Source organism: Bos indicus, chromosome 1 (genome assembly GCF_029378745.1).
Source record: "Bos indicus isolate NIAB-ARS_2022 breed Sahiwal x Tharparkar chromosome 1, NIAB-ARS_B.indTharparkar_mat_pri_1.0, whole genome shotgun sequence".
Lineage (NCBI taxonomy): Eukaryota > Metazoa > Chordata > Mammalia > Artiodactyla > Bovidae > Bos > Bos indicus.
Window position 1 is genome coordinate 148,833,210 of NC_091760.1, and position 25,415 is coordinate 148,858,624.

Consider the following 25,415-nt stretch of genomic DNA (forward strand, 5'->3'; position numbering starts at 1 on the left):
TCAGCAGAGTTCTGCTGTCTAGCCCGCAGCTTTGGTTATTTTGCAGTCAGTACATAAAATACAGGGAAGTGACTGGATTTTCTGGAGAAAGAAATGGCAACCCACTGCAGTGTTCTTGCCTGGGAAATCCCATGGACAGAGGAGCCTGGCAGGCTACAGTCGTCCATAGGGTCGCAAAGATTGGATACGACCAAGCAACTGAGCAATGAGATTTGTAAAATGTTAACTGAATTCAATTTTAAGAAACTTGGAAGACCACAAAATAACGGTGGCTAGGCCTTGTTCAGGTAGAAGCTTGTTGCCGTGGAGAAGTTTCATGGTAGAAGGGTGTGTGTGAGAAAACCCAGAAACATGGGAGTATGGTCAAGGAAGGTTTTGTCTGGATGGGAACATCTGTGGCTTTGATGCATTTGGGGAGGTATTTGGATGACTTACCATCTGATGGCTCAGATGGTAAAGAATCTTTCTGCAATGCAGATGACCCGGGTTTGATCCCTGGGTCGGAAAGATTCCCCTGGAGAAGGGAATAGCTGCCTATTCCAGGCTTCTTGCCTGGAGAATCCCATGGACAGAGGAGCCTGGAGGGCTACAGTCCATGGGGCTGCAAAAAGTCAGACACGACTGAGCGACTCACACTTTGACTTTCTTTGGGTGGCTTTGGGAGCGCGCGAGAACCCTGATTCATGTTTCTGCGCGCTTCTTTTGTGGACAGACTCTGCACCTGCAGGAAAAGAGCCCTTGACTGTCAGTTGAAAGGCTTCATGGGGACAAGTTCAGGAAATCACAGGGCCTAAAAGGTAGCACTTTCTGAATGTTGCAGATTCCCAAGTTCATGTCCCTAAGAGAAGATGGTGAACAGAGTGATTGTGAAAGGACTCCAGAGCTTCTCCTTTAAGGCTTTATTTTTTTAGAGCAGTTTTAGGGTCACAGCAAAACTAAGAGGAAGGTATGGAGAGTTCCCATCTAGCCCTCCTCCCCAAAATGCACGCAGCCTCCCTCTAACCAGCATCCCCCAGCAGAACGGCACTTTTATCACAGTTGAGGGACCTACACCGACATGTTGTCATCACCACAGCCCCGCCCCCTCCCTCCCCATTTATTCCCATTCAGTGCTGTGCGTTCTGTGGATTTAGACAAAAGTCTATAACAATACATGTCTCCCATTAGAGTGTCACCTGGAGGGTTTTCACTGGCCTGAAAATCCTCTGCTTCTCAGCTTTTTTTCTTTTTAACCCTCATGGTGCCCAGTCGCTCAGTAGTGTCTGACTCTTTGCGACCCCAAGGACTGTAGCCCGCTAGCCTCCTCTGTCCATGGGATTCTCCAGGCCAGAATACTGGAGTGGGTTGCCATTTCCTTCTCCAGGGGATCTTCCCAACCCAGGGATCAAACCTGCGTCTCCTGCTTGGCAGGTGGATTCTTTACCGCTGTGCCACCTGGCATATCAATGTCAGAAAGTCCTAACTCTTTCTTCTGCTAGTTAGAAAACTTTCAGAAGTCATAGCTTGGAAGCTTATGAAGGATCTCCAGAGGGATATTTACAGGGTCTTTAAACATTTTTTTGTTAAAAGGATGATTTTGTCAAATGCACAGCTCCCTCCCAGGGGGGCTCAGCACCTTGTCTGTAGGGAGGACCTGGGACCCAAGCTCAGTAACAGCTTCCACTTGTATAAGCCATGACCCCAGGAGTCCAGACTCTCTGCTTAGAAAGATGCTGTGCCTTGCCCTAAGGACCTTAGAGACTTAGCCACAGCTCAAAATGAGGGTGTACAGATGAGAATACCTTGATTTCTCATACTGCTGTACAAGTAAGCACCGGTTTTCACAAATGATAGTCATTCTGTTTGATTCTCATAATCATACTTGTCAAAGACAGGATGAATTCTTGGGGTAAACTCAACTGAAGCCCGTTGAGATGGAATTCTGCCTGTCTGATTCCTGGCACGCCACTGTCAGAAAGATAGGACTTGGTTTTGCTGAATCTGATTTTTATTTTCTGTTGGAGGTGTACTGTTTTTTGAAATACCAGAGCATAAGACCTTTGCATGATAAGATGTACTCTGAACGTGTAAATTTCTTTACATCTCATGCTTCTTGTTCTTTTACAGGTTCAGATATTAAAGGAAATACCATCGTGCCCGAATCCGAAGTCTCAAATGTTTATGAAGACCAGTCCATGTATTTTTTTGAGAAATACTCCAAGGATCTTTTAGTTGAGGTAAAGGAGCGTTTCTGGAAAGGGGATCCCAATCAGGAACTTCCTAATTGTGGTTTTTCAGTGAGGTTCCTTGTGGGACCTCAGAGTAGACATGGGGCCCGTTCCTTCATACGCAGTTGGGAAAAATCCATGTGTGGTCATCCCCTGGAATCCACAGGGAGTGGTTCCAGCCCTTCCCACACCCCCACCCTGTGGATACCAAAATCCACAGATGCTTAAGTCCCTTGTATATAACACAGCCTGGTGTTTGCATGTAACATATGCTCGTCCTCTCGCGTACCTTAATTCATCTCTACATTACTTGTGACACCACCTCTAGATGATTTGTGACATAAATGCTATGTAAATATGTTGCAGAACACAGTGTATATGCTATATAGGTACTTGCCAGTGCATGGCAAGCTCAAGTTTTGCCTTTGGGAACTTTCTGGAATTTTTTCCCCCCAAATATTTGCAATTTGTGGACGACTAAATCCCAGGAAGCAAAACCCATGGTATGGAGGGCCACGGGTTCTCATCTCGTGCCGTGTGACTGCTTTTACTTCTATCCCAGAATGTTTAACAACTAGAACAACCCGTGATGTCACTCTGAGACAGCTGATTCTTTTTTTTTTTTAATTGGAGGCTAATTACTTTACAATATTGTGGTGGTTTTTACCATACATTGACCTGAATCAGCCACGGGTGTACATGTGTCCCGCATCCTGAACCCCCCTCCCACCTCCCTCCCCACCCATCCCTCTGGGTCATCCCGGTGCACCCTGTCTCATGCATTGAACCTGGACTAGTGATCTGTTTCACATATGGTGATATACATGTTTCAATGCTATTCTCAAATCATCCCACCCTCGCCTTCTCCCACAGAGTCCAAAAGTCTGTTGTTTATATCTGTGTCTCTTTTGAGAGACAGCTGATTCTTAAGTAGGTTGATAAGGAGTCCAGGGCCTTGAGGGACAAACCTTTTTTTTTTCTATATTCCTTCATCTTAAGTCACATAAGACATTTTTTTTTTCCCTTAAACTCTGAGTTGTTATGACAACAACCTATCTTTTCTAAGACTAACTTTCTTTAAACCCAGAGCTAATGATTACACAACAAAACAACTCATCTTGCTCAAGGGTCTGTTTTTCCTTAAACTCTATCAGTTCAATTCAGTCGCTCAGTCGTGTCCAACTCATTGCAACCCCATGAATTGCATGCCAGGCCTCCCTGTCCATCACCAACTCCTGGAGTTTACCCAAACTCATGTCCATTGAGTCAGTGATGCCATCCAGCCATCTCATCCTCTGTCGTCCCCTTCTCCTCCTGCCCCCAATCCCTCCCAGCATCAGAGTCTTTTCCCGTGAGTCAGCTCTTCACATGAGGTGGCCAGAGTATTGGAGTTTCAGCTTCAGCATCAGTCCTTCCAGTGAACACCCAGGACTGATCTCCTTTAGGATGGACTGGTTGGATCTCCTTGCAGTCCAAGGGAATCTCAAGAGTCTTCTCCAACACCACAGTTCAAAAACATCAATTCTTTGGTGCTCAGCTTTCGTCACAGTCCAACTCTCACATCCATACATGACCACTGGAAAAACCATAGCTTTGACTAGACGGACCTTTTTTTGGTAAAGTAACGTCTCTGCTTTTGAATATGCTATGTAGGTTGGTCACAACTTTCCTTCCAAGGAGTAAGCGTCTTTTAATTTCATGGCTGCAGTCACCATCTGCAGTGATTTTGGAGCCCAGAAAAATAAAGTCTGACACTGTTTCCACTGTTTCCCCATCTATTTCCCATGAAGTGATGGGACCAGATGCCATGATCTTAGTTTTCTGAATGTTGAGCTTTAAGCCCACTTTTTCACTCTCCTCTTTCACTTTCATCAAGAGGCTTTTTAGTTCCTCTTCACTTTCTACCATAAGGGTGGTGTTATTTGCATATCTGAGGTTATTGATATTTCTCCTGGCAATCTTGATTCCAGCTTGTGCCTCTTCCAGCCCAGAGTTTCTCATGATGTACTCTGCATAGAAGTTGAATAAGCAGGGTGACAATATGCAGCCTTGACATACTCCTTTTCCTATTTGGAACCAGTCTGTTGTTCCATGTCCAGTTCTAACTGTTGCTTCCTGACCTGCGTATAGGTTTCTCAAGAGGCAGGTCAGGTGGTCTGGTATTCCCATCTCTTTCAGAATTTTCCACAGTTGATTGTGATCCACACAGTCAAAGGCTTTGGCATAGTCAATAAAGCAGAAATAGATGTTTTTCTGGAACTCTCTTGCTTTTTTGATGATCCAGCAGATGTTGGCAATTTGATCTCTGGTTCCTCTGCCTTTTCTAAAACCAGCTTGAACATCTGGAAGTTCATGATTCACGTATTGCTAAAGCCTGGCTTGGAGAATTTTGAGCATTACTTTCCTAGCGTGTGAGATGAGTACAATTGTGCGGTAGTTTGAGCATTCTTTGGCATTGCCTTTCTTTGGGATTGGAATGAAAACTGACCTTTTCCAGTCCTGTGGCCACTGCTGAGTTTTCCAGATTTGCTGGCATGTTGAGTGCAGCACTTTCACAGCATCATCTTTCAGGATTTGAAATAGCTCAACTGGAATTCCATCACCTCCACTAGCTTTGTTCATAGTTATGCTTTCTAAGGCCCACTTGACTTCACATTCCAGGATGTCTGGCTTTAGGTGAGTGATCACAGCATCATGATTATCTGGGTCATGAAGATCTTTTTTGTACAGTTCTTCTGTGTATGCTTGCCACCTCTTCTTAATATCTTCTGCTTCTGTTAGGTCCGTATCATTTCTGTCCTTTATCAAGCCCATCTTTGCATGAAATGTTTGTTCCCTTGGTATCTCTAATTTTCTTGAAGAGATCTCTAGTCTTTCCCATTCTGTTGTTTTCCTCTATTTCTTTGCATTGATCACTGAGGAAGGCTTTCTTATCTCTCCTTGCTATCCTTTGGAACTCTGCATTCAAATGGGAATATCTTTCCTTTTCTCCTTTGCTTAAACTCTATACTAATAATTATATAGCAACAATGTATCCTGCTCAAGTACATGTTTCTCCTCCTTAAGAACCTTCTGACTCATCCTGTTATCTTAAGAGATATGTTGTGGGAGTGGGTCTGGTAAGACCTTTCTACTGTTAGTAAAGTGAAGTCGCTCAGTCATGTCCAACTCTCTGCGACCCCATGGACTGTAGCCTACCAGGCTCCTCCATCCATGGGATTTTCCAGGCAAGAATACTGGAGTGGGTTGCCATTTCCTTCTCTATTTCCTTCTACTGTTAGTAAGCAACTGCAAAAGTATATATAAAGCCCCAACTGAACTCCACCCCCTTCTGATGTCAGAACTGTTTCTCTGTCCACTTTTCACTGTAATAAAACTTTGGCGCACAAAGCTCTAAGTGACTGAAGCCAAGTCTCTGGTCCCAAAGCAAAACCCTGTCCTTTGGAAATTCCGAATCCAACACCGTTCACCATAAGCCATCAACACTATACTGTATATAATACCCTAATGTGTGGCTTTTTTTTAAAAAAAAACAACAGGGTCTGGCTGAGATCCTGCACCAGAAGTTCCCTGACACCGACGTAGAGGAGCGCCACCACGGGCACCTAAAGCCTTTCCGCATCCTCGTCAGTCTGCTCGACAAGCCGGAAATAGGTAACACCAGACGTGCTCTACCGACACGCGCCGAAGGTGGATGCCCTGCTGAGAGGGAGTTAAATATCGGTGAGGTGCAGTCACCCCATTGTTTGCTAGTGGTTTAGTTGCCAACTCGGGTCCGACTCGGGGGACCCCGTGGACTGCAGCCCCCCAGGCTCCTCCATCCATGGGATTTTCCAGGCAAGGACAATGGAGTGGGTTGCCATTGCCTTCTCCAGGGGATCTTCCTGACCCACGAACCAAACCCAGGTCTCCTGCGTTGAAGGCAGGTCTCCTGCATTGCCAGCAAGTCTCCTGCATTGCAGGTGGATTCTTTGCCGACTGAGCTACAAGGGAAGCCACCGCATCGTTTAGAATACAGTTTACTCTTTGGAATTTCAGAATCTTGAGGGACTTCAGTCATGCTCTGTGCTTCAGTTTTCACTAATTGCTGCTGCTGCTAAGTCGCTTTGGTCGTGTCTGACTCTCTGTGATCCCACGTTCAGTAGGACTGTAGCCCACCAGGCTCCTCTGTCCATGGGATTCTGCAGGCGAGAATACTGGAGTGGGTTGCCATATCCTTCTCCAGGAGATCTTCCCAACCCAGGGATCGAACACGGGTCTCTCACCTTTGCAGGCAGTTTCTTCTTAAATTTTTTGCACAGTTACTTGAATTTTTATTTTAGGAAAATACCTTTGAGCTGTTATGCTCATTGGCACACATGTCTGCACGGCACGTACAGTACTGACTTTATGAGAACGTGTCTTCAGTTAAATGGCTTTGGTTGTATTCTCAAGAAAACAGGGGACCCTCCTCCGTCTTTTTGCCTTGGGAGTCCAGACAAGCTCCCTCTGCCATGTAGGCCTCAGTCTTTTCCTCTGTCACATGAAGGAGGGTCTGATTTCGGAGAGATAGCAGTGAGTGGTAACTTGAAGTGAGATCTTAGACCCCTGCCCAGAAATTGAACCTGGGTATCCTGGATGAAAGCCAGGAATCCTGGCCACTAGTCCAGCAAGGGCTAGAGGCAAGAAGCAAAATTCCACTGGCCCTTTACCCCATTGAAAAATACATTTGTCTAAGAGGCAAAAGCTATAAAAACAGGTTCAAAGTTTATTATTAGAGACTCAGAACAACAAGTAGGAGAGCACACAGAGAAATAGTTTGTTAAGACGGAAGAAAGGCAGAAATAGGGCCTCCCCGATGGCTCAGTGGTAAAGAATCCACCTGCAGTGCAGGAGATGCAGGAGACCGAGGTTCGATCCCTGGGTCCGGAAGATCCCCTGGAGAAGGAAATGGCAATCCACTCTGGTATTCTTGCCTGGAAATCCCATGGACAGAGGAGCCTGGTGGGCCACAGTCCAGAGGGTCATAAAGAGTCGGGCACGACTGAGCATGCACACGGCCGGTCCATTGGTAAGGCAGAGAAAGGGTGTGGGTGTCCCATCTAGTGAGGAGAGCAGCAGAGAGACGGTTAAATCATCTGTGTAGGGCAGTTCCTCCAGGTCTTTGCCTTTGGCCAGTTACCTGATTTCTTTTCCCACACCCGACGAGCCTGAAGACCCTCCCCAACATGCGTGTGCAACTTTTTCCCAAGATGGATTCCAGCCCAAAGGCCAACGGGAGGGAGGCTTAGCATTACCTATTATGGGATGGTGCCCCTCCTCTTTTGACCCCCCAAGGAGGCTTCCTGTGCCTGTGCAGCGTCTCCCTTGCCCCAAGGAGGGGAAATACATGAACTCGTGATCCTTTATGCAAAAGGAGTTCAGCCCCCCTGTCCCTGCCCACAGCTGTATATTAAAACAGGAAGGAAGCCTGGCTCTTTACCCTATTTCTGTTATTCCTTTTTTGAAATGCAAACAGGAGGCTGATGGTAAATATCCAGCCTCCAGCCCACCTGCCTCCTTTCCTCAAGAAATGTAAATAGGAGGCTGGTTGTAAACCCCCGCCTGGATCCCAGCTGTCTCAGGCCTCAGGTTAAACTAGACTCTGGGTCGGGAAGGCTCCCCCTTTACACACTGTGGTCCTCTGGGAGTCAAACAGGAAAGTGGCCTTCTCTCTCCCTTGCTTTAAAAGAGATAAACTGCTCCAGTGTCCATTCACCCTGAGAAATCAGCACCTCACGCCTTGAACAGCGTCACCGGCCAGGAAAGCCCTTCTTCTGCCCCGGATTCAGTCTCGATGGCGTCCTCTGAGCCTTCTGCTCAGGGCGGCCTGCTGTTCAGGCACTATTTGCAGAGAACAGGAGTGGAGAGTGTTAGCGAAGTTCCTCTCCATCAGGCATCAGGACGGGGACCTTTCCTTGATGCTTTCAGAGACAGGCGTGAGGCATGTATGCAGCCGGGGAGGCACTAACCTCTAGGCAGATAAAGGGAAACGTAGGCTTCTGGTCACGTTAGAAGGGAGACTGTGGTCCTAATGTGTCCTACTTGTTGTTAATAATAACAGTGACATTTGAGGGGCAATCATTTTGTGCATCATTAATATTTGTTGTTGTTCAGTCACTCAGTCATGTCTCTTTGTGACCCCATGAACTGCAGCACACCAGGCTTCCCTGTCCTTCACTATCTCCCGGAGCTTGCTCAAACTCATGTCCATCGAGTCAGTGATGCCATCCAACCATCTCATCCTCTGTTGACCCCTTCTCCCCCTGCCTTCAGTCTTTCCCTGCACCAGGGTCTTTTCTAGTGAGTTGGCTCTTTGCATCAGGTGGCTGAAGTATTAGAGCTTCAACATCAGTCCTTCCAATGAATATCCAGGGTTGATCTCCTTTAGGATGGACTGGTTGGATCTCCTTGCAGTCCAAGGGACTCTCAAGAGTCTTTTCCAACACCACAGTTCAAAAGCATCAATTCTTCAGCGTTCAGCCTTCTTTATGGTCCAGCTCTTGCATCCATACATCCCTGGTGGCTCAGACAGTAAAGAATCTGCCTGCAGTGTGGAAGACCCAGGTTTGACCCCTCAGTCTGGAAGATCCCCTGGAGAAGGGAATGGCTACCCACTCCAGTGTTCTTGCCTGAAGAATTCCATGGACAGAGGAGCCTGGCAGGCTACAGACCAACTCAAAGAGTTGGATATGACTGAGCGACTAACACACACATCATTAATATACATCCATGCATATGTCATACCTTCAAAAACCCTGAGTAGCTTTTCTGACTACACACATTCTGCAGATGGAGAATAGGGCGGAGCAAGTCTGAGTCATTTTCCAGGGCCCACCGAGGAGCTGGAGTTTCAGCTGGACTGAAACTCTGGAGTCTGTCTGACTGCAGAACCTGAGCTCTGTTTGTCAGAACGTTGCTCCTTACTTGATGACCCTTGGATGGCCCATCCCCAAGATGCTAACTCCTGTGACACAGATGAACTTGGGTGCATGATGCACAGATGAACCAGGTGCATCTCTGGTTGCTCCTGATCAAATTCAAAGCACAAGGCTTGTGTGTCTCCAGGCTCCGCCTTGGGGATGGGTGTTTTATGTCAAGGCCTTGACCTGGGTCAAGTGAGTGTTGAACTAACTTGGGCTCCAGGTTGTATTTTCTGGAATGGGATGAATGATGGGTTTCTGCCTCATCACAGAAGTCAAATTTGTCTCTCTGATAGTTTAGTTTCCCATTGAAAGGCACAGAGCCCCTCTTGTTGTTCACAAGCCCCTCTTCACAAAGGCCCCTCTTTGTGAAGGGCAAAGGAGAGGATTGATACTGTAGACTGGAAGGCACAAGACGGTCAGTCTTATCTGTGCTTTGGCTACCAGGCTTTAGCCAATTCCTCATTTCTCCTTGAATGTCAACCACTTTCCTTCACTAGTAAAAACCATTTGGGTTGGGAAGATCCTCTGGAGTAGGAAATGGCAACCCACTCCAGTATTCGTGCCTGTAAAATTCCATGATCAGAGGAACCTGGCATGCTGCGGTCCAGGGCGTCACAAAGACCCACCAAGACTGAGCACACACACACAGTTTTATGCTGTAGATAAAATACAACCTGGGGCTTATTGTGAAAAGGGGGCCTTTGCCTTTGGAAGCGTAAGAGATCAGATTATTTGCTTATTCTTTGTTGACAGAGCTTGTGTTTTCTCTGCCTCGTGCTGTGTCCATTCCTCTGATTACAAGGGTGGGAAGCCATGACCTTCCATGAGGCCTACTGGTTGGTGCTCGAGGAGCAGAAATGTCCAGTCGCTTCCTACCTGCCTGTCTGGCAGGGTCCAGTTCTCTTGTGCCATCTTAAGCTTTTCTGGGTTGGTGATTATTTCTCTTGTGTCATTCTAGCTCATCATTAAAAGTATTCACAATGGGAAATTGCCCTACTGTGTTGGGGTTTATGTAGAGGGACTGTCTCTGGCTGGGCAGTTTCTGTGCTCTTAATATTCATCCCCTGCCTCCACCTGGGAGAATCCACCTGGGCTAGTTACTCAGCCTCAGTTGCCTCATCCATAATCAGGACAGCATACCTCATTACATACCTGGTTCTTTGGCTGTTGTAAGGATTAAATAAGTTAATAGTTACAGAATGCTCAGAATAGTGGCCAGCGCATAGTAAGCCCTACAAAAATGTTCCCTTGGACAGAAAGATCAAACCAGTCAATCCTAAGGGAAATCAACCCTGAATATTCATTGGAAAATCTGATGCTGAAGCTCCAATACTTTGGCCTCCTGACGCGAAGTGGTGACTCGTTGGAAAAGACCCTGAAGCTGGGAAAGATTGAGGGCAGGAGGAGAAGGGGACAATAGAGGATGAGATGGTTGTTTGGCATCAGTGACTCAGTGGACACGAGTTTGAGTAAACTCCAGAAGATAGTGAAGGACAGGATAGCCTGGTGTGCTGTAGTCCATGGGGTCACAAAGAGTCGGACACGACTGAGCGACTGAACAACAACAGAAATGGTGACTGTCTTCATGGATGTTATTCCCCCAACTAAAGTTGTGATTTTCACAACCAAAGTTAAGTTTCTGTACATTTAAGACTATACAAATTATCTATGTATATGGAGTTACTCATGATATGTGTTACACACTTGTCATTTGTTGGTTTAAAAATGGATTTTTAAAAAATACTGATATTTTATTTCTTATTTACTCATTCATTCATTTGGCCATTTTCTTTATAATTGCAGGGCCTCAAGTTGTTGAGAATTTGTTTCTCGAAGTCATCCGGGCGTTTTATTCTTATTGCAGAGATGCTCTTGGCTCTGATCTTAAACTTAGCTACACTCAGAGCGGAAGTTCGGTGATAAGGTAGGGGCGTGGCTTTCAAATTCACTCTTCCTGATGTGCTCGAGGCTGGAGATGTAGCAGGCCAAGCCACTCCTTAAGATAACTTCTGCTCTTAAATCAGTCAACCTGAATCAACTTTTCCCTGTTGAATGCTGAGAAGGTTACGAGGAGTTTGATCTTGTCTCTGCCCCAGCCTGGGACGTACAGACTGTGTTTTTGGCAGAGTGTGAAAAGTTGCACAACAAAGGCAGCTGGGTCTAGTGTACAACTGTGAGTTACCGGGAGGAGGGCAGGCAGGACGTGGGGTCAGGAAGTGGGGCCGGTGGGTGTGAGTCTTCAGGAGACAAGTCAGAGGGCAGGGGGGGCCCCGGGGCTCCTGCTGGAGGACCCGAAGGTACAGCGAGTGGGGTTTGGGAGACGGCAGACAAGGCAGTAACGTGCACAGTGTGTAGTTACCTGTCAGCCCTGTGTCTTGTCCTGTTTTTGTTCTTATCCGTCAGCCCTGTGTCTTGTCCTGTTTTTGTTCTTTTCAAGGAAGGGTGCGTGCTAAGTCGCTTCAGCCGTGTCCGACTCTATGCACCCCTATGGACTGCTGCCCACCAGGCTCCTCTGTCCCTGGGGTTCTTCAGGCAAAAATACTGGAGTTGGTGGTCGAGCCCTTCTCCAGGGGATCTTCCTGACCCAGGAATTGAACCCCTGTCTCCTACCTCTTCCTTTTTCCTTTATTCTTAATGTAGTTCCTTTTTCCCTGACTTGGCATTGGTCTACTGAAAATTTAGGACTTCCCAGGTGGCTCAGTGGTAAAGAACCTGCTGCCAATGCAGGAGATGCAGGTTCAGTCCCTGAGTGGAGAAGGTCCCCTGGAGGAGGGCATGATGACCCACTCCAGTATTCTTGCCTGGACAATCCCAGGGATAGAGGAGCCTGGCGGGCTACAGTCCATGGGGTCGCGAAGAGTCAGACACGACTGAATGCACATACACACACAAGTACTGAAAATTGAAATCTGTTGGATTTTCCTGGTTATTAACTGTAAGTATACCAAGAGTCTTTCGTGTTTGTTTTTTCCTCACAGAATGAGAGTGGTTTACTGTTTTCCTGAATATGAAAGTAATACATGTTCATTGTAGAACGTACCAATATCTGAAAGTATTGAGAAAAAAAAGATACCATCTATAATCCCACTGCCCTTCTGAGAAAAACATAAAACATTCCAGACTTTCAATGCCTAAGTATATAGGTGCCTATCTTTTGTTTTTAAGCTGAAGTTACAGTAGCTGTTCAGTTGCCTGTTTATTTTTTTTTAATGCAAGTTATGACTGGCTTTACAGTCTTCTCCTATGGAGGATAATGGTTGCCTTAGAGTCCTTAGTAAGGAGCTGTCACTTAAGAAATCCTGACTAATCGATCAATCTCTTAATGACTTTTGGGTGGTCTCTAGTCTTCCAATATTTTATAATGACGTTCTCATAATTCCCTTATGTGTACATCTTTGTGTGCTTGTACAAGGATTTCTATAGCATAAGTCCCTAGAATAAATTCCCTGAGTTATAGATGTGCATTTAAATGTTAGCCAAATTTCTCTCCTAAATGGCTGTACTATGTTATTTTACCAGTAGAGTATGTAATTACCAACAGTTGGACTTAAGCTGGTTTTCCATATCACATTCTTTTTTCAGTAGCTCTTAAGCTTACTTCTGAGGGAATGTATCAATATACGTACTATTTAGGATGGCACGTGCTTGCTCTTCCCTATATAAGAACAGTAATATTTTATCTATGACAAAGTTTGTCAGCCTCTCCGGAAATAAGTCATAAAAGATTGAAACGGGTTTATTCACACACTGCACCCCAGGTGAATGAATGATACAGTGAATTTGTGTTTTTCAGACGTGGTATTCCCATAATACAGGATTTTTCATAGATACATGTATAAGTATTCCTCTTCCTTTACAGTGCAATAAAAGAAAACAGAAATGCCTCTGAGATTGTTAAGACAGTGAATTTGCTGATCACGTCCCTGAGCTCAGACTTCCTCTGGGATTACATGACAAGGTGTTTTGAGGACTGTTTCAGGTAAGCCTCCAGTTCAGGCTTTATAAACATGTGGGAAGGAATTGAGGCTGTCATGGTTTCTCATAGCTGCTCATTGTGGTCAGGTTATACTCAATGGCTGACACTGGGATGAGCTCTGCTGAGTATATGATTGGATTCACTTAAACTCATAATAGAATTAAGAACGCTGCCATTGAGAGGGTTCACACGATGCTGATGCTTCCTAATTAAAGTCAAACTTTAGTAACAAACCCATGCATTTTCTGGTTGGTGTCAATTTAATCAGGTTTCTTTCCACTGTGCCCTTAGAGGCCTGATCTATTCAACAAGCTTGGTTTTGTGGCCCAGGGACTGGAGAGAGAGTGTTTTTCAAATCATCAGTCATCTTAAATTCTTACTGAAATCAGTGTATAATGGGTTCAGATGAAAACATTTGTGTTCTGAGCTGCTGTAATCAGCTTTCCCGTCACTTTCAATCTGGTGGATTGCACCGACTCCAAACTGTGGGGCAGTGGCCAGCTTGGGACTGCAAGCTTCCCCGCGGGGCCCTTTCCCAGATTTTCCCTGTAAATGAGGACAGGTGTAATCTCTAAGATCCAGTTCTGTCCTGTGATTCATGGTATAAAACTTAATTCCCGTCACCTCCTTTGGAACATTCTGCGTTGTCACACCGCCTTTGGTACCTGTAGCTGTAATCAAAGCGTAACTTACTAAAGTTTGTCTCAGGCTGTCCCCTCCACATACCCCCAGGAAAAGCAGGCACATCCATCATGTAAGAGAGCCAGAGAGCAGAGATGTGACGGATCCTGTGTGATATAGCACAGCAGATCAGCAGCAGCTGAGACTGGAACCAGGCCTGCCTGCCTGACGTCCCAGCTGTTCCTGCCATGTCCTCTGCCGCCTCTGGTGCCAGACCCAGCGGGCGCTTCAATCTACGATGAATAAATTACTTGTAATTGGATCCACGGGTGACAGCAAAGCCATGTTATACTGAGACCGGAGTGTGTTTTGGTCCGCTCAGTTCCATTTCAGAGTTACGGGAACGCTTTCTTTAAAAAAGAGAATTAACTGTGAAACATTTCAGACACAGGAAAAGATGGGAAATAATGTCAGACACCTGAACCCATTGCTAAAATTGTGGACAGTATTTGACCTTCGGTTTTCACATCTTTTTTTTTTTTTTTAAGGAATAAAACGTTACCACCCAGACAGAGCTAACCCCTTACCTTCCCAGCAGCTTCCCTTCTTTCATCCCAGCTTTAATCACTGTCCTGAAGTGCATGTCTGTCCCAGTGATGTCTATACTTTTATAACAAATATAAAAAAAGTATCCAGTATAAAAACAACTATCCAGAAATGATACAGTCTGTTTTGCCTCTTCAAGTTTTACATCAATGGTATCAAATTGCGTATAACTTTTCACCCATGTGTGTTTGGTTGGGAGGTGCAGGTCAGAGACCTCTGGAGATTTATCTGTATGGTAACATACACCCCTAGTCCGTTCACCTTGGGTGCAGTCAGCCAGCGTCTGAATAAACCAGGTTCAGTCTTTTCATCACTGCAGGTAGTACCCTGGTGACCGCACTGATTCTGTCTCTTTATATGCAGACGTGGGGGGTCTCTTTAGAATAGACACCTAGGAGCAGAATCTCCTCGATGAAGTGAATGCAGTTCTTCCATTTCTTACCCAGATAAACGCTGAGATACCTAAGCGATCATTTACAGTGAAGAAAGTTAACTCAGGTCGAACTGTACTGTGATAGCAGGATGAATCCAAAATTACTGTTTTGAGAACCAGTATATTGACTTTTTAACTTAGGTATCCAGTTGCCTACTTATTGAAAAGGAAGTGTTGAGTTTGAGAATAAGATAAGCAGCTACCAGTAGAATTCCCCAGTGGAGTAGCAGTTCTCTCTGGGAGCTGAGGGATTCTAAGCTCATGGGGATGATGCGGGGTGGGAGCAGGAGGGGGAGCTATCTCCGGTTGCTCCCACAGCAAGTCGAACAGCTGTCCTGCCTTCTGGAGCCAGGCTCCTTCCCTGGGAACACGCTTTTGGTTTGGGGCTGGGGACCTGGAATTATTGCTGTTGACACTTTGAGATCAGCCAGGTATGGAATCCCATGGGGGCATGGACCACTCTCAGTTGCTATGATAAAGTTCAGGTCAGAGTCAGCCTGTTTCGGAGATTCAAGACTTACTGACGCTTCTCTGTGTTACATCATTTTGAGCATCAAGGCTGAATTATTAGAACTACAGAAGCTGTCTTTCACTGTGGTTGAAATAGAATAAATTACTTTATTGGAAATCATAGGAATTGCTTGATAGTATTACAAGAGAGTGGTTTTTCTTTCCTGTGGTTCACGCAGACCCGTGAAGCGGAGTCCCTCTGTTGGGAGAAGCATCGGCCCTCCCCCGACAGTCTCAGAGCTCTGCACCCTCCTCGTGTTCCTTCTGGACGTGATCCCCCTGGTAGGTCCTTTGCTCTCCAGAGGTGGCTCTATGCTGGCTGTCATTGGGATTCTTATTAGTGGTGTTGGTCTTTTTCTAAACCTCATCTTACCGACAGACTTCTCTTGTGTAGCTCAGTCGGTAAAGAATCTACCTGCAATGCAGGAGATCTGGCTTCGATCCCTGGGTCAGGAAGATCCCCTGGAGAAGGGAATGGCAACCTACTCCAGTATTCTTGCCTGGAGAATCCCCATGGACAGAGGAGCCTGGTGGGCTACAGTCCCTGGGGTTGCAAAGAGTCAGACATGACTTAGTGACTGAACCACCACCCCCGCCAACATCTTACTGAAAAAGTGATTGTGCATAGACACCACTTAATGTTTGTTTCAGCGTGGAAGATGTAGCTGAATGTGGTCTCATATCTTTTAGGCCCTTGTGGTATACGGAGTTATAACACTTCAGCCAGTGGTAAGTGGGCTGAGCCGAAGGTACGGAGACCAGATAAGGAGCTGGGTGGCATCCTTGGACAGCAGTTATTTAGGAATGAGTATCATGATATATAGATAGATAGAATGAAAGTCGCTCAGTCACGTCTGACTCTTTGCGACCACATGGACTGTAGCCTGCCAGGCTCCTCTGTGCGTGGGATTCTCCAGGCAAGAATGCTGGAGTGGGTAGCCTTTCCCTTCTCCAGGAGATCTTCCCAACCCAGGGATGGAACCCAGGTCTCCCGCATTGCAGGCAGATTCTTTACCAGCTGAACCACCAGAGAAGGAATGTTATTTCTTTTTTAAATTTTTTAAAAGAAAATTTTGGTCCCGCTGCCCCGGCACCTTGGTTCTCTGACCAGAGATCAAACCCTCACCCCCTGCATTTGGAAGCATGGAATTTTAACCACTGGACCCCCAGGGAAGTCCCAGAAAGTAAACGTATTTCTTAAAAGTTACATCCTTGGCTGATTTTCTCCAAGGAAACAAATTCCCTTAATAGAGAAATGAATGTGGCAGTCATTTTCTGCTAGAAAGAGGGAAGGCACCTGAAAGGAGAGAAAAAATGTCCATGGATGTATTTAGATCAAGAAGAAATACTGTTTTGTTTTCCAACTTGGAAACAAATGTGGAACAAACTTAGGCCCAGAAAATGCTTGCGTTTTCCAAGGCACTGCTTTCTGCTGATCACACATGAGTTAAACCCACATCTGTGTTTCACAGGAACTTTACTCGGAGGTGCAAACCCAGTACCTCCCACAGGTGCTTGGCTGCCTGCTACAGCCTCTGGCCGAGGAGATGGAGATGCTGAGCTTACCCGAACTCACGCACGCCCTAAGGACCTGTTTCAAAGTGCTCAGCAAGGTCCAAATGCCGCCCTCCTACCTGGACACGGAGCCCACGAGTGGGAGCTTGGTACGTGTTGGGAAGAGCCGACATGGTTTTCCGGGCTAACGGGCTCTTGGGCCCCCCTGGATAGGAATAAAGACTAGAAGACATGTCGGTAATATCCAAAGCAGGCTTCTAAGACCCTCATACGCTTTGTGAAAGCTTGTCGTGTTGAAATAACCCCGTTCATTTCACCCTCTGCCCTACTGTCTTTCTGCTGAAGCCCATCTACTAAGCTAATGATTTACACACAGCTCACCATCTCGACCTTTCTATGTGTATGTTTGTATATGGGGAATTTTGCGCTTTCTTATTTTTTTACTTTTTACTCACTACAAGTGAGAGAGTAGTCCCTGGGGCTGCAGTAAGGTGACAGAACAGCAGAAGGTTCCCGTCTCCCAGCTCTGGAGGGCAGATGTCCGAGGCTAAGGTGTCAGCAGGGTGGTTCCTTGTAGGCTGTGAGGAAGCGTCTGTTCCGTGCATTGCCCCGTCTTCTAGTGTTCCTGGCGTTCCTTGACTAGTAGACCCGCTGCCCCAGTCTCAGCCTCCCCCTTCCCATATCTTCCCTGTGTGCATGTCTGTGTGTGTCCAGATTTCACCTTTTTATAAGGACACCCATCATACTGGATTAGAACCCACCCTAATGACCTCATTTCACTTGATCATCTGCAAGGACCCTAATTCCAAATAAGATCACAGTCACAAATACTGGTGTTGGGGAGGCTTCAGCATTTTTTTTTTAGGGAACATAATTCAACCCATAATAGACATTATTTCTCTGATTTGCTTTGGTTTTCATCCAAACACTCCTTGGAGAGCATCTGTATCTGTTTACAGCGATATCTTGCTGGTTTCTCATTTCTGCATGAGAGTTTATGGTATGGCTTTACAGTTTCTTCAACTACTCCCCTATTGAGGTTGTTTTTTTTTTTGTTTTTTTTCCAGTTATTTCTAGTTTTTCACTGCTACAGTGCCGCTGTCAACATCTTCATGCAACCTGCTCTCAAGGCTGCCAGTGTCTCTGAGGAATCAGTTCCTAGAAATGGGAATCAAGCCCATTTCTTAATGTGAAGAGATGCTGCCAAATTGTCCTCCAAAAAGACCATAACAATACAGTTCCACGAGCAGTTTGAGGCCCATGGTCTTTGAATTATTTTTTAATTTATGCTTTGTTTAGGGATTTGAAAGTTCTGCCCTTGAGATCCATTCAGTCCAGTGGCAGACAGGAACAGGCTAAAAACGGGAACCCTTCCTGAAAGGAGGGTGGCTTCCCTGGTGGCTCAGAGGGTAAAGCGTCTGCCTGCAATGCAGGAGACCCGGGTTTCATCCCTGGGTCAGGAAGATCCTCTGGAGAAGGAAATGGCAACCCACTCCAGTACTCTTGCCTGGAAGATTCCATGGACGGAGGAGCCTGGTAGGCTACAGTCCATGGGATCGCAAAGAGCTGGACATGACTGAGTAACTTCACCTTATTCCTTTCCTGAAAGGAGAGCTGTGCGTTTTGGTTAGTGCTGGGAGGCAGGTGGGCTGCCCGTGGGGCTTGAAGCTCAGTTTGCAGACTAGTTACCGGTTCTTCCTTCACTTTCAAAGCTAGTTTTTTTTTCTCCCTACCTGTTAAAACTGTTGGAAAAATCCTCAAAAGGATGTAAGCTATAAAGTATAAGCATGTGTTGTGTACAAATATAAATAACAATGTTTCCAAATATATGCATGATACTGTCTCATTCTTCCCCAGAGAGTGGGTCAGGTGCTGAAAAGTTTTCAGTTTAATGTAGTATTCCCTGAATAATAGTATATAAGAAGTTGATTCATTGAAGTGTCATCCTTCTGAAAAAGCCACAGAATGTATGTACACGTGTGTGTGCATATGTGAGTCATGTATGTGGTTAATACTCTGTTCTTCTGTCTCCTCTTATTTCATTCCTTTATGCCTGTATTTTATGCTCAACCCAATTTCCTTATTCATATTCTTAAATGTCAGGAACTTTTTCTTTTTTCATTTCATTTTGCTTTCTTAAAATTTGGCTATCTCACGTTGGAGTATTGTGCTCAGTTGCTCAGTCGTGTCTGACTCTTTGCAACCCCATGGACTGTTTGTGGCCCACCAGGCTCCTCTCGGAGAAGGCAATGGCACCCCACTCCAGTACTCTTGTCTGAAAAATCCCATGGACGGAGGAGCCTGGTAGGCTGCAGTCCATGGGGTCACACAGAGTCGGACACGACTGAGCGATTTTACTTTCACTTTTCACTTTCATGCATTGGAGAAAGAAATGGCAACCCACTCCAGTATTCTTGCCTGGAGAATCCCAGGGACGGGGGAGCCTGGTGGGCTGCCGTCTATGGGGTCGCACAGAGTCAGACACGACTGAAGCGACTTAGCAGCAGCAGGCTCCTCTGCCCATGGAATTCTCAAGGCAGCGATACTGGAGGTGGGTGCCGTTTTCTCCTCCGGGGGATCTTCCCCACCCAGGGATCGAACCCGGGTCTCCTGCACTGGCAGACAGATTCTTGACTACTAGCGCCCCCTGGGAAGCCCATGCTGGAGGAGAGCGGATGAACGCTGTTGTGATAGCTGCAGGTACACAGCAGAGTGACTCAGCTGTACGTACACGTTGCGTCCTTTCTCCCCAGCTCCCTTCCCTCCCGTCTAGGCTGCCACGCAACACTGAGCAGCGTTCCCTGTGCTATACAGTAGGTCCCTGCTGGCAGAAACTGTTTTTAAATAACCTTTTTGGATTCTGAAGGGTCTAAATAAATGGTAAGAAGAGGGCTCTCTCGTGATACACATGGAGATCCTCTTGGCGTAGAAAACTGGTCTCGAAAAATAGGGAGGATGCATTCGTAGCCTGATTCACTTGATGTTTGAACCCCTCGGTCTTACGAGATCCACAATACAAGATTCCTTTTTTTTTTTTTTTTTGCAGAGTCCAGTCAGAGGTGAAAACACCGAAGTGATTTCCGACACAGATGCCATGCCCGCCGGCGATGAAGATGCGCCGTTTCCCCCGCTGAAATCGGAAGACAGCGGCATCGGGCTGAGCGCCTCCTCGCCGGAGCTCTCGGAGCACTTGCGGGTGCCCCGGGTTTCCCCGGACAAAGACGACATCTGGAAGAAGGGCGGGAGCATGCAGAGGACGTTCCTTTGCATCCAGGAGCTGATCGCCAACTTTGCCCACAAGAACGTTTTCGGGGCGCAGCTGACGGCGTCCGGGGAAGACACCAAGTCTGTGGAGGAGCCTGCGGGTCCGCGGGATGAAGGTGGGAAGGGCTCGTGGGAGGCCCGGCACCTGGGCGGCGTGCCCCAGTTCAAGCAGATGCTCTCCGACCTCTTTATGGCCCGAGGGTCCCCCTTCAAGGCCAGGAGTGTGGAGCCGCCCTCACCCCTACCCCGCAGCCCCGGCCGCAAGAAGGACGAGGGGTGGGCCGTGGGCCAGGTGGTCCTAGACCTGGGGGGCTCCCAGGAGGGCGTCCGGGAGGCCTTCGCGGCCGCCTGCCACCTGCTGCTGGACTGCGCCACCTTCCCTGTGTACCTGTCCGAGGAGGAGATGGAGCAGCTCTGTGAGGTCCTCTTCCAGCCTCCAGGTGAGGGGCACCCAGGGAGTGTGCTGGGAGGGGTCGGGAGCCTTGGGCCCCTGAGGGTTATAGACGAGTTAAAACTTCACAGCCACCGAGAGGGCGCTGTCTGCCCACCCCCATTTTCCTTCCTTGTTTCGTAATTCCTGTGTACAGTTTGGGTTTGTCTTCACCAGACGGGAACCTAACGAAGCTCCATCTGTATCTTTACAATTCCTTTTTTTTTTTTGGCTGCACCCCCTGGCATGTGGGATCTTCCCTGTATGTAGCTCAGACTGTAAAGAATCTGCCTCCAATGCAGAAGACCCAGGTTTGATCCTTGGGTCAGGACGATCCTCTGGAGAAGGGAATGGCAATCCACTCCAGTAGTCTTGCCTGGAGAATCTCCATGGACAGAGGAGCCTGGCGGGTCACAGTCCATGGGTTCGCAGAGTCGGACACGACTGAGCAACTAACACTTCACTACACGGCATGTGAGATCTTAGTTCCCCGACCAGGTATTGAACCCACACCCCCTGCAATGGAAGCACAAAGTCTTAACCCCTGAAGCACCAAGAAAACCCCTGGGTCTATATTTTTTAACCTTCGGGTGCCCAGCACAGCCTGTTAAAAAGTCTGAGACATAAAAGGAGCCTCATCCTAGTCAGTACATAGACTGTTTCGTGAGACCTGTTACTAAAGCTTTATGTGTTAGTGTGCCAGGGCTCCCATAACAAAGTACCACCCACTGAATGGCTTAAACCACAGAAATGTGTTGTCACACGGTCTGGAGGCCAGAAGTCTGAGGTCAGCGTGTTGGCAAGGCCGCACTCCCTCTGAAGGTGCTTCAGAAGGGTGTGTTCCGGCCTCTCCTCCAGCCTCTGGTGGTTCCCAGGCTTGTGGGAGCCTAGCCCTCATCTCTCCATGGCATCCTTCCCGTGTACGTGTCTGTGTTGAAATTTCCCTTCGGTAAGGTACCCACTGGACTTCCCAGGTGGTGCTAGTGGTAAAGAACCCGCCTGCCAATACAGGAGACAATAAGAAACGCAGCTTCAATCCCTGGGTCGGAAAGATCCCCTGGAGAAGCATATGGCTGGCCACTCCAGTCTTCTTGCCTGGAGAATCCCATTGACAGAGGAGCCTGGCAGACTGCAGTCCATAGAGTTGCAAAGAGTTGGACACGACTGAAGAGACTGATCATGCATGCACTCAGGGCACCCATTATATTGGATTAGAGGCCCACCCACTCTTCTCTACCAGGCCCTCATTTTAACTAGTACATCTGCGACCAATTTCCCAAGAGGGTCATTCTGAGGCCCTGCGGGTTTATAAACTTCAACATAAGAATTTCTATGGGGGCGCAGTTCAAACTGTTACTGGCAGCATGTTAAGCCCGGGCTGCCATAACAAAATACCATAGGCTGGCGGGGGCGCTTAAACCACAGAAATGTATTTTCTCACAGTTCTGGGTCCAGAAGTTTGCCATCAGGGTGCCAGCATAGTCAGTGTCTGGTGAGAGCTCTTCCCTGCGTTACAGACTGCCACCTTCTCGCCATGTGTTCACATCCCGGGATGCGTGTGGGGTGTGTAGGGGGTCTCTCTGGTGTCTTCTAATAAGGGCTCCAATCCCATCATGTCGGCCACCCCTCAGGACCTCATCTAGACCCAGTCACTCCCATAGGCACCCCCCCCCCCGCCCCAAATACTGTTACCCTGGGGGCTTGGGGCGTTCACATGTGAATTTCAGGCACATGCAATTAAATCTATTGCAGGCAGTGAACACTTTAAAGAAAAAAGGATCAAGGGGAAGGTATAAGAGAAGAGTGATCAAGTTGGTAGGAGCTGAGGGCGAAGGTTTCCCCTCTCATCATCACCTTTGTTAAACGTCCCATGTAATGTGTCTTTTGACTCCCAAGCTGCAGATGACAGTATACTTGGAAGAAATGCATTTAGCATTGATATCTTTGGTATAATTTTAGCCTCTTGTAAAGCTAATGCCATGTGCCCTCCCACCAAGAGAACTTTGAAAACACGTTTTGAGCTCTGCACCAACAAATGTAACCTTTACTATATGTAAATTTTACAAGTATTTCAATTCAGATTTTACTGTGTTTACTTTGTGGGTGTGTGTGTGGCTGTACCGGGTGTTTGTTGTGGTGCATGGGCCCTTCATTGCCGCGAGAGGGCTTTCTCTAGTTGCGGCGAGCAGGCTTCTCATTGCGGTGGCGTCTCTTGTTGCAGAGCACAGGCTCTAGGGCGTGAAGCCTTCAGTCGTTGTAGGGTACATACAGGTTTAGTTGCCCCGAGGCGTGTGGGATCTTCCCAGACCAGGGATTCAACCCATGTCCCCTGCCCTGGCAGGCAGATCCTTAACCACTGGACCACAGGGAAAGTCCCATTTACAAAATTTTTTTAAACAAGAGAAACGTGTTTTGAATCATCTCAAAACCCCAAGAGTGACATTTGCAGAACTTGAACAGTCTGTTAGCACATGACTTTGGTCTCATTGGTCCCCCGGCCCTGAATGGGGACAGTGGAGCGTGTCACCGCCAGAAGGTGATCACACTGCTGTGCAGGTGGCCTCCCGGACCTGAAGGTCTTAGAGTCCGCAGGCTGGTGAGCCAGTCTCGAGAGGTTTTTGTGTGTCTCCATCCTCTGGTTGGCTTCCTTTCAGGAGCTGGTGATTCCAGTTTTCCACCTTGGCTGAAGTCCCTGATGACCATCTGCTGCTGTGTGACTGACTGCTACCTCCAGAATGTGGCCGTCTCCACCCTACTCGAAGTGATCAACCACTCCCAGTCCCTTGCCCTCGTCATCGAAGACAAGATGAAACGCTATAAAAGCTCCGGACACAACCCATTTTTCGGCAAGCTGCAGATGGTGACGGTTCCTCCCATCGCTCCAGGAATACTGAAAGTCATTGCAGAGAAAACGGACTTCTATCAGGTATTTCCCACCAGGAAGAGGAAAGCTGGGACCCTGAGACCTTCTTCCCAGACTCTTTCTTTGAAGCTGTCCCTGAGGTTTTGGGGTTGGGGTGGGTGGATGTGTGTGTGTATGCAGTCACTTGCTCAGTCATGTCCAACTCTTTGCCAATCCCATGGTCTGTAACCCACCCAGGCTCCTCTGTCCATGGAATTCTCTAGGCAAGAATACTGGAGGGGGTTGCCATTTCCTTCTCTAGGGGATCTTCCCAACCCAGCGATCAAAACTATGTGTCTTGCGTCTCCAGCATTGACAGGCGGACTCTTTACCGCTGTGCCACCTGGGAAGGCCTAGGGTTTTGGTGGTGGTGACAAAGAGTATCGTGCCTTGGGTAGCAGCCAGAGAGGGTGGCTGGAGACCTGGGCCTGCTTTGTCTGTCTCTAACCCTAGCTCCTGGCAGTTTCTGGCCCCACAGCAAGTGTTCAGTAATATTTGTGTTCAGCGTTAGGCTGACTGGACTCCATAAGTAAGAATTGTTAACTTACCCAAATACACAGAAAGAGAAACTTTGTCCCACTTTGTGAGATTTGAGGCTTTGAGGTTATTTAGCCTCAAGGACGGAGAAGGCAATGGCACCCCACTCCAGCACTTTTGCCTGGAAAATCCCATGGGTGGAGGGGCCTGGTAGGCTGCAGTCCATGGGGTCGCCAAGAGTCGGACACGACTGAGCGACTTCACTTTCACTTTTCACTTTCATGCATTGAAGAAGGAAATGGCAACCCACTCCAGTGTTCTTGCCTGGAGAATCCCAGGGACGGGGGAGCCTGGTGGGCTGCCGTCTATGGGGTCACACAGAGTCGAACACGACTGAAGTGACTTAGCAGCAGCAGCAGCAGCCTCAAGAAAGACTTCAGTTTCTCAGTCATGTCTGACTCTGCAACCCCATGGACTGCAGCACACCGGGCCTCCCTGTCCATCACCGACTCCTGGAGTCCACTCCCAGAGTTGATGTCCATCGAGTTGGTGGTGCCCTCCCACCATCTCACCCTCTGTCGTCCCCTCTCCTCCTGCCTTCAGTCTTTCTCAGCATCAGGGTCTTTTCAAATGAGTCAGCTCTTCACATCAGGTGGCCAAAGTATTGGAGTTTCAGCTTCAACACAGTTCTTCCAATGAACATTCAGGACTGATCTCCTTTAGGATGGACTGGTTGGATCTCCTTGCAGTCCAAGGGACTCTCAAGAGTCTTCTCCAACACCACAGTTCAAAAGCATCAGTTCTTCAGTGCTCAGCTTTCTTTATAGTCTAGCTCTCACATCCATACATGACTACTGGAAAAACCGTAGCCTTGACTAGACGGACTTTTGTTGACAAAGCAATGTCTCTGCTAAGAGCTTGTTCTAATTCATGTCCATTGAGTCGGTGATGCTCTCCAACCATCTCTTCCTCTTAGAAAAGCTTAGTATTTGTCAAATGTGAGAAAGATTGTTGCTGAAGATGGTGAGCAGGTGTTGTCCATCTTTCTTGGGGACAGAGTAAGAAAATAAGGTATTATAGGGCTCAGTCAACTGCAAGAAGCTGAAAGCTATTCCAGCTAGCTCATGAAAAAAAAAACAACAAACTGAGGTTTATTATAAAGATGGAGCCTGTGGAGGGCCAGGGTTGGGAGTGGAATGCCGCTGGCTCTCACAGGTCTCACCTGGGGAGCTGTCAGAGCCCAAGGCTGCTTCCTCTCCATGTCTCCCTGCCAGCCAGGACCTAACCTGCTTGTCACTCGACCTTCAGTCAGCCTCAGGACCCTCAAGCTTGGTTGTCAGAGCTAATGACACTGGCGTCTCTTTTTCACAGTTCTGAGCTCGCCTGTCAAGGCTCTTAAATGGGCAGTCAGTGGAGCACGCCTGGGTCAGGTGGCTTCTGCTGTCCAGTCAACCACAGCAGAGACCCAGGCCAGGACGGAGTGGTCGTGCAGTGTAGACAGGGATAGGACCACTCACCAGGGCCTGTAGG

General features: G+C 47.5%; 1 protein-coding gene across 8 annotated transcripts in view; it reads left to right on the top strand.

Annotated features, from left to right (window-relative positions):
* DOP1B (DOP1 leucine zipper like protein B) overlaps positions 1–25,415 on the top strand; it is a 131,178-nt gene that overhangs the window by 45,899 nt on the left and 59,864 nt on the right. For 7 of the 8 annotated variants that reach the window (XR_011568658.1, XM_070796656.1, XM_070796671.1 and 4 more), the window contains exons 8-15: positions 2,107–2,216; positions 5,747–5,861; positions 10,955–11,075; positions 13,011–13,130; positions 15,477–15,579; positions 16,770–16,961; positions 19,859–20,516; positions 23,161–23,432. Coding sequence is in view for 7 of the 8 variants with exons in the window: in XM_070796656.1 (XP_070652757.1) it covers positions 2,107–2,216; positions 5,747–5,861; positions 10,955–11,075; positions 13,011–13,130; positions 15,477–15,579; positions 16,770–16,961; positions 19,859–20,516; positions 23,161–23,432 (1,691 nt within the window). In the remaining variant the exon portion in view is untranslated. The other variant, XM_070796703.1, reaches the window with a different exon arrangement.